We start from the raw sequence: 8,537 nt of genomic DNA, 5'->3' as shown, positions 1-8,537 counted from the left end.
GGAGGGTGGAAGAGGAAGAGGAAGAGGAGTTGAGCAAAATTGATTGGGCTTTTGGGAGGTGGGAGGAGGAGGTGGAGGTGGTGGGGGGTCGTGTGCGAGCGATGTGGGTTTTTGTTGTTGTGTGGTCTGGGATCGATTGTGGGGGTGATAGTGTGGGCGTGTGGGCTTGTGGGGCGTTACAAACACGCGTTTTGAAGAACAAAAAGACAAAAGAGTGAAACAAAACAAAAAAGAGGAAAAACAAAGCGGTGATTAATTCCATAACGGGTTGCTGTTTTTTTTGCTTACTTTTTTTTTTTTTTTTTTTTTTTTTGACTTCTGGCGAGGCGATGAGGTGAATTGGTGGCTTGGCTTGTACCAGGTCCAAAGCCAATGGCAGTTTGGTAGAGGGCATCAACCAAGTACCGAGTGTCGGGCAGGCAAGGATCGTTTACCTCTCGCCCTCCCTACAGCCCTTTGAGAGCGTAAAATGGAGCTGTGCAATTCCCGGTCTGTGAGTGGGCACAACGACAAGATCCAGAGAAGGTGTTGTGACATTGTATGACGTATCCTTGGTCCTCGGGTTGTTAAAGCCAAACTATACAAGACGGTAACGTTTGGATCAACAAACAAACAAAACAAACAACAACACCAGCACTGTGGACACCTGAAAGAAAGAACAAGGGGACAACGAGGACAGCACTTTGTTGGCTTGATGGAAAAAAACGCCACGCTTGACAGATGAGGGGAGTGCTCGATTTGTGTGGGTGCGGTTGGCGCGCCATTCGTGACCAGCATCTTTTCAAGTCGTTTGTCCGTGTCTGGTGCATGCTCCTGGCATGCGCAGATGATGCATCGAGGGATCGAACTTGGGTTCGATTCACGTTGGCGAGCCAAGCCGAGTCGCAACTCGTGCGAGCGTTGCATCCAGTCGGGGATAATTGTCGGAAAATCATAAAATTAACCAGAATTGACCCCCTGCACGCCCAAACATTCCTCCCAATGCGAATGTTTAGACCCCTTTTTTTTCTTTCAGCTTGTAGCTTGCAAACGTCCACTTTGCATCAGGAAGATGATCGGAGTGTAGTTCCTCGGTACTCGCATCCTCTGCCTGAAACTGACGCCATCGTTCGTTCGGAAACTCAAGTTTGTCATGCAATCAGCAAGTTTTGTGGCACAAGACAGAGCCCGGTTCTTTTCTTTCGATTCCCATCCATCCATGAGGGGTGCAGCGCCATCATGGGATCGACGTATGCCCTGAGCCTGCAGCGTGGCTGGGGTTGCTACTGGGCTGCCCTTGTCGCACAGGTCCCCACCGGCCCACCGATGCAGCCGTTGGTGACCTGCTCAACGCCTATGGACAGCGAGCGCTCTCTGCTCACGCCCATTCCAAGTTTGAATGGGGTGGGTGGGACATTCAAGCACCAACGCAGATGTGAGGATTTTTCCATGAATCGTGTCACGATAAAGGCGTTGGTGGGTTCGATGGACGAAATTTGGTACTCAGATGGTGGGGTTCACGTGTTCTCACGGGGCCGCTCGAGGACCGAGATGTGACACGTCACCTGCGCTTCCAAAGGATAATGTCATGCAGACGCAATGATTCGTCTCATCATGATGCAAGCAATGGACCCACACGATAGACCTTGGTATGTTGGGTACTGGAGGCAGGTCGCGTGGCCCCCACGCAAGCTACTCATGGAGCCGATGGAGGGTTACGAACTGGCGCGCCGTTGTCCTTGTCTACCCAGCTGTCGGGTCTCGCCAGATCCCACGTGGATTGTGATTTTCCCCAGAAGAACCTGACTCTTGCAACCTCTGCCACCCCCAGGCGAGGGAAAGGCGAGACCTGGGGGCAGGTTCCTACACAGGTGATGGTTGTGTGTGTGTCAGGCACAGATGTGGTGGTGGGCTGGAGAGATGAAGGCAGCAAAATCGGCAATGCGAACACAAACGACAAAGCCTGCAAAAAATTGCAAAAACAACAACAACAACGAAAACGCTGCATGAATGACGTCATGGATGCAATGACCTAGATTGTCCTCCGAGGTGTGTACGCTTGACCCTACAATGTCCCTACGATAGTGTAGACCAGCCACGAAGCGTCACCGCACGCAGAATCTTTTGCTTCGTGAGTTCTGCCGTAGCTGATGGGTTTGTGGGCAGGTTCTGCCCAACCAAGTGGGTGGTTGGGCTTTACTCATGTGTCACCCATAAAGCTGCGCACTGCGATTCACAACGACCCCCATCATATTCGGCGAATTCAATCGAAGAGTTTGCAAGAATTTACCCATCCTTTGCGAATTGCACCAACCCATGGTACACAAAGGAAGAAATAAGGTACGTGATGGTGCAACAAAAAAGAAAAACAATTCATGTAACAGGGGTGCTAAAAGTACCCAAGCCATCAGCGCTCAGCACAAAAATCGAACGGGTAAATTGAAATGCTTGTATCAACATGCAGGAATGGTGCAAGGAAGGTCGGTGGGGCAAGGAATTGTCGATTTGTCGGCAGCCGTTGGTCAGTCACGTTGTCGACCCTACAGACATGCCAGCGGTAAATATCGTGTTGACAAGGACTGGGTTGGATGCATCAGGTTGTGGGCGCCGGCGTCTGCAGGCGTCGCCATTCGAGCTGCTTGGACGGCGGCAGGCAGCCCTCCATCAACTGCAAAGCCCGTGCATCCCGCTCCAATGCCTCTTGTAAGGCTGAAAAGAGGGTGGCCAACGGGGGCGTGGGCGTGGCTCGCCGATAGGCCGTCAAATGCTCCTGTGTCCGTCGGACAGCCTCCTCCCCACAGAGTCGCCCAATCTATACAGTCAGGAGGAGCAGAATCAACGTCCCGTGCCATCCGCTGGGTTCCATAAATGGGGCGGGGGCGCATGGCTGACCTCGTCAAAGACGGCACGCAGCTTGGCCCGCTTGGCGGCTCGTGCATCCTCGGCCTCGGGCTCCACCAGTCGCTTCACCACCTCGGGAGCTTCACCTCCGTCAAGTCGCGTAATGGCCGAATCCCAGTACACCTGTCGTGTCGGGACGTGGCAGCATGAGTCACAACCAAACGTGGCAAAACAGCCTGCTGGTCAGCCCATCGTTGGACGGTAGTGAGCACCTACTTTGCTAAGCCCTTCAAACTGTTCACCAATCAGGCTGAGCACGTTGGAGTCACCATCCGTGGCATCGTACAGCTGCACGGCCAGCTCCACCAGTACCTTGCGCGAGGGCTGGGCCCGCACCAGGCGCAAGCGCTTCAGGTATTGCTTGGCTTGCATCAGCTTCTCGGGCGTGCACACACGCTTCAGCTACACCCACAATCACGTGAGACAGGCGAGTTCAAACCAACCACGGCCCCGGCTCTACCCAAGCCTCACCTCCTTCAGCACTGCAAACGCGGCCTCCTTGCGTTGCTCGGTGGCGGCTGCAACCGCTGAAGCATCCGCTCCACCAGACAAATGGTCCTCCCTACTGGGCTCTGGACCTGGTTTTTGATACAGCGAGCGGCCTGCCGCATGCAGCTGTTGCGATACACTGGCCCGTGCGGTCGACTGAGGTGCGGCCATCACAGGAACGGACAGCAGTTCCGGACCCCCCGAGTTTGAACTGGGCTGACGCGCTGCCTGCGGCTGCAACAGTGACGGGTCGACTAGTTTTGGTCGAGTCGGTGTCTCAGTGGCCTGCAGTGCAGGGTGCTGCCGATCGGAAAAGTCATAGGCAATTTGCAGAGCTGGCGCTGCGGTTGTAGCCCCGGTACCATCGACACCCCCCCGCGACGATCCCGTTGATCGGGCCGCGCGCCGCCCAGCTGCGGCAAAGGTACCCTCTCCCAGCAATGCGTGGCTTGGTGGAGCACTGGCTTTGAGAGCTGCTTCCCGGAGAGCGTCCTGCTCGGCTGACAGCAGCTCGGGGTCGGCCTTGGCTCGCCGAAAAAACAGTGTAAGACTTCGCTGAGCCTCGCCAAATTTAGTAAAGACCTGCCAACGCAGGCCAGTGAAAGCACACATGCCCGCACAACGACTGACTTGCACACATTTGGCAAAGACCGGCCCTGGTTCAACCTTACCTCGACATGCTTTTGCAGCCACTTGGGCAAACAGGCTCGCTGCCGCTCATCAGCAAACCTATAGTGAGATTGGCGTGCCCGCAAAGCACACACCACAGTTAGATCGGCGCCCAGTATGCACTCGCGTCAACAAGTCCCGCCAACGCCGCGCCAGATACCCTCCTCACCGACTGTCAGCTAGGATGATGGCACCATAGTCTTGCCGGTGGCGAATCACGCGACCAATGGCCTGGTTCACCGCCCGCGTCGCTTGCATTTGATACCAGTCCTGTCCACTCAACGTGGTGGCTCGCCGACGGCAAGCATCGTCCATGTACTGCCGCTTCAAGACTACCCGTGGCTCCTTGACCGCCGGGTAGGGCAATCCCGTGATGATGACCGCACGACCATTGGAGTTGGCAAAGTCCAGACCCTCGCTGACCTACATGCGGCGGAATATGCCAGCATTGGCATGCAAGATCATTCACGGATGCGCGTGAACAGTGGGTGAACTAGCGCAGCCTTCAGATCGAGCCAAACGTCCAAAGCTCCCACCTTGCCACGGCACACGGCCAGAAAGATTGCACCGCTCAAGGCCGGGTCTTGAATCTTGTCGTAAAATGCATGCATGGCGGCAACAAACTCATGCTTTTCTCGCGGTTCCACTATGACAGTCTATGCGGAAGGAGGCGCGTTTCATGAGCCTCAAGTGTCTATGGATACCATTTCACTGTTTGACAAAAGTTGGTTGGGAAATGTCCGCCGAGGCGAAAAGACAACTCAGCATCATGGCCCCCGTACCTTGTACTGGCTTAAGCGGTCCCAAATGCAAGCACCCGTCGAAGAGGGCTGCTGCCACGCCTAGGAAGACAATGTGTTCACATTAAAACAAAACAAAACAGAGGCAGTGACGTGGACAGTGACAGTAACAGCACAGCATCATCCACATGAAAACATGTCGGCAACCACACGGACGGCGCCTAGAAATCCCCTGACCGACCTCAACGCAGGAAGCCATGACTCCGTAGGAGGGAAAGAACACGAGCAAACCCGCGGGCACGATTCGCGAAAAGTTGACTGCCCAAGTGCAAATAAGCTTATGAGTGTGGTTTTCTTCACTCTTGATCTCATTCGGGCTGCGGCGCTGGCTGCAGGAACACGCACGCACCCAGCGAATTCCCCAGTTCGTTCTTGTAGGCCGGCAAATTGCGGTTTTCGTAATTCGATATGAGGCGTGCGTTGCTGGGGCCTACTGGTAAGACCCCCGCCCATACTTGCTTGCCCGTGATAATGTGGGGGTTCTCCAACATGACTGGAAAGTCCGTCTAGAGGATAAGGTGGTGCAGCGGCCACGAATGACTTTGGGAGTGCAAGATAGGAGGAGCACACAAAGGCAGACAATTGCAATGGCACCACCTACCATGAGTTCTGCCTTGAAGCTGTTGAGGGGCGCGAGGGTTCCACTGGTTAGGATCAGAGTCTTGATGCCCTCAGCCATGAGGCTTTTCATAGCAAACGCCGGGCTGAAGCACCAGAGGCTCAAAGTCCGAACAGTACGTTTGTCCAGCTTTTGCATAGAGTTGCTCCAATCCTGTTTCGATTCCCGGTCGTGCAAGGCGACAGCAGGCGGATGAGCAAAAAAAAAAAAAAATGAGCAGACACCCCAGTCACGCGCGACGTAAGTTTGCCTGGCAAATAAACTACAGGTTCAACGTACTGAAGTTTTCTTTTGAGACGAACGATTGGCCTTCTCTTCCACATGAACGTAATAAAACTTTTCAAGCACGCGCGGATCAGTCTTTGCGGCATCACTAAAGGCCACCTAGACACCAAAGCCAATAAGACATGCACGCGAGTGAACAAAGCTTGGGTTGATGGTGACAGCGACCCGAGCACCTGCGCGGAAACCTAAGGGACGATACCTTGAGAACATCTTGAAACTTGGACAGATAGCAGCGACCTGTGGCGTTAGCCTGCAGGCGACCAGTGCACGAGGCCAACACGCAAAATACGAGGTCAAGAGGTGTGCAGGGTCGGCCTTAGCATCGGCTCGTGACCGTTTCTTGTCTCATACACTCCATCCCAACACGCCAACAAGAAGAGGGAAGGAGGCAGTCCGACCTGTTGCTGCAACAGCGTCATAACACACTGCTCGAGCAGTTCGCTTAAATCATGGTGAGTGGTGGAGGAGATGCCGGCTTCCGCAAAGAACTGGTACATGTAGTCACCTTTGGCTTTGAAACCACCTACGACGCACCATCACGGCGTTAGGAATGGTTTTGAGGCTTGGGTATGCGACGAGGTTTGTTGGAGAAGGGAGACGGGGTGGCAGGGTTTGGTCAGACCGTTTTTAAGTTCTATGCGGTCGAGGGCAGCCTCAAGGTCCAGCACGGCTTTTTTTAGGAGCAGCAGGCGGTCCTCGGATAGTTCAGGACGGTCTGCATCTGCTACTCGCAGCAGCTGTTTGATGCAGCCATCGTCATGAGTGGATTGGCGAGCATGCAATGGGACCAGCCGGCTACAGTGGTGGATAAAGTAGCGGGGAGGGCGGTGGACGCTTCTCAACCTGGTCAATCTCCGTGAGAAAGCCGGCCAAGTCGGCAGACGTTAGATCAAATGAAGCAGCTTCTTCGCAAGACGACTCGATGTTGTGGGCTTCGTCGAAGATGACCTAGCGACGGTCGAGGTTGGAGAGGGTCAGGGCGTGAGGTAGCCGGCAGCCAAATATGCGCTCGCGCATGGCGTTCTGGGTCCCCCGCTGGAAAAAGGACAACAAACCACGGCACCATTCAGATCGATGCCCTGCGAGGCTCGAGTTTGCTTGTCAATCAAATAGTTGTAGGGAAGCAGAATGACATCGGCGCCAGATTGCATGCTAAAAGGCGGAGGTGGGGCGAGCCGTGGTTCATTGGGTGAGCAAAATAGGAGGATGCAACACTGGTGTGGAGTGGGGTGTAACTTGGCCTGCCAACAGGCAAGGCGAACCTGCGGCTCAGAAAGTAGGGGCAGGCATGGCGCCGCTCGCCGAGCTGGACCAAATCCTGAACGGGTGGTGATGTACGACAACCGCAGCCCGTGAGTTGCGTTTCTGCATCCCAGTGCAGCAGCGTGTTACAGGTCGAATATGGCAGTTGGTACCTCAAGGTCAAGGGCCGGATGGGGGTTGGTGGCCAGGTCGGCGTCCACGTCGCGAAACACGGGGTCTACGTTTTGATAAAAGCTGCAGTCACTGTTGGAGCGGAAAGGATTGTGGAGAACAGGCACGCGTTTTGGTGAGCAACGGCCTGATGGGACAGACGGGACGGATGGCGTGTGAACGTACTGGGCGTTGACGCGAATCTTGCAGACACGAGTTTTGGCAGCATTGCTGCTGATGGTTTTTACCTCAGGGTGCACGCATAGCTGATCGCGAGAACCCAGCACTGCAGAGCGGGCGCGATAGTCGGTATTCTTCAGCTCCTTGACTGTTTGCGAGAGCTGGGAGTGCGTGCGCGAGGCGTAAATAATGGGGGGCAGGCGTGGCCCCTGCTGATCGGCCCCCCAGCCTGGTGCATCGGTCGATAATGTCGTCGTGGGCTGTGTGCGTGCAGGGTCAAGTCCGGCATGAGGCTGGGCATGAAACAGCAAAAGCACAACTTTTTCGCCCAAAAGAGGGCAATCAACTCAAGTTCGTTGGCGGCGCACCTGTGTTGCACCAGCAGCTCGGCGCGCAGCTCGTCGGGCTTGTTCACTGTTATGTCAGGCATTGGTGAGGTATGCCGTGCTTCGCAGAACAAGCATGAAGAGACCCGGGACCACGTACTGTTTTCGCCAGCCCAGGGCAGCACAGAGGAGGCAGAGGGTCTTTCCCGTGCCAGTAGGGCTCTCAAGCATCGCATTTTTGCCAGTCTTGAGCGCCACAAGGACGCGGTCCATGTAATCGCGTTGACATTCGTACGGCTCAAAGGGGAAGGACACCTCAATGCCCTGCAGCTTCAGCACAGGCATGGCGGCGACTTGACCCCAACTGGTTGTTCACGAGTCTACCAATGCCATGCCCTTGATGCCTGATGCCTTTCTCACGTACACACGACCGTTTTCCCCTATATTCAATACCCAAGCATCACCACCATCGACAGAGAAAGGGAAAGAAGTACCCACAGCCGGTGAGACAAGTGCACCACAGGCACCAGAGAGCGCAAGACAGAAACGCGCGGGAGAGAGAGAGAAGAGAGAGCGCGCGCGCGCGTGTGTGTGTGTGTGTGTGTGTGTGTGTGTGTGTGTGTGACAACGGTCATATGTCAGACAAGTGTTGATTTGTCTGACAAATCCTCTCGTATGTGAGTGGAAGATGGGCTGATGTGGTTCGAAATTGCAAAACTGGATGGATGCACATGTTTTGGGCAGGACTGGTCCGGCTGGCGCTTCAATTTTGATCAGCTGGCTCGACGTGGAGCGGTTCATATGACTCGACGCTGACGTGTTTGTGCGGCTAGCTGTCGATTTCCTTTGTTCACCATCTAGGACGACCAGTTGATC

At 54.9% G+C, this 8,537-nt stretch overlaps 1 protein-coding gene across 1 annotated transcript; it reads right to left on the bottom strand.

Moving 5' to 3' along the window:
* Positions 1-2,572: 2,572 nt before the first annotated feature.
* MONBRDRAFT_27129 (uncharacterized protein) lies at positions 2,573-8,006 on the bottom strand (the record flags this gene model as incomplete). Its single annotated transcript, XM_001747466.1, has 22 exons — positions 2,573-2,791; positions 2,872-3,003; positions 3,097-3,282; positions 3,352-3,951; positions 4,041-4,098; positions 4,208-4,461; positions 4,575-4,694; positions 4,821-4,880; positions 5,020-5,096; positions 5,188-5,344; positions 5,440-5,610; positions 5,737-5,841; positions 5,942-5,992; positions 6,141-6,265; positions 6,365-6,479; positions 6,586-6,690; positions 6,798-6,894; positions 7,005-7,060; positions 7,158-7,248; positions 7,342-7,496; positions 7,715-7,820; positions 7,957-8,006. The coding sequence occupies 22 exons, from the start codon at positions 8,004-8,006 to the stop codon at positions 2,573-2,575; spliced, it is 3,090 nt and encodes a 1,029-aa protein (XP_001747518.1).
* Positions 8,007-8,537: the final 531 nt, after the last annotated feature.

This window comes from Monosiga brevicollis, genomic scaffold (assembly GCF_000002865.3).
Source record: "Monosiga brevicollis MX1 MONBRscaffold_17 genomic scaffold, whole genome shotgun sequence".
Taxonomy (NCBI): domain Eukaryota; class Choanoflagellata; order Craspedida; family Salpingoecidae; genus Monosiga; species Monosiga brevicollis.
Note: the sequence above shows the minus strand (reverse complement) of the source record. Positions and strands in the feature narration are given on the sequence as shown.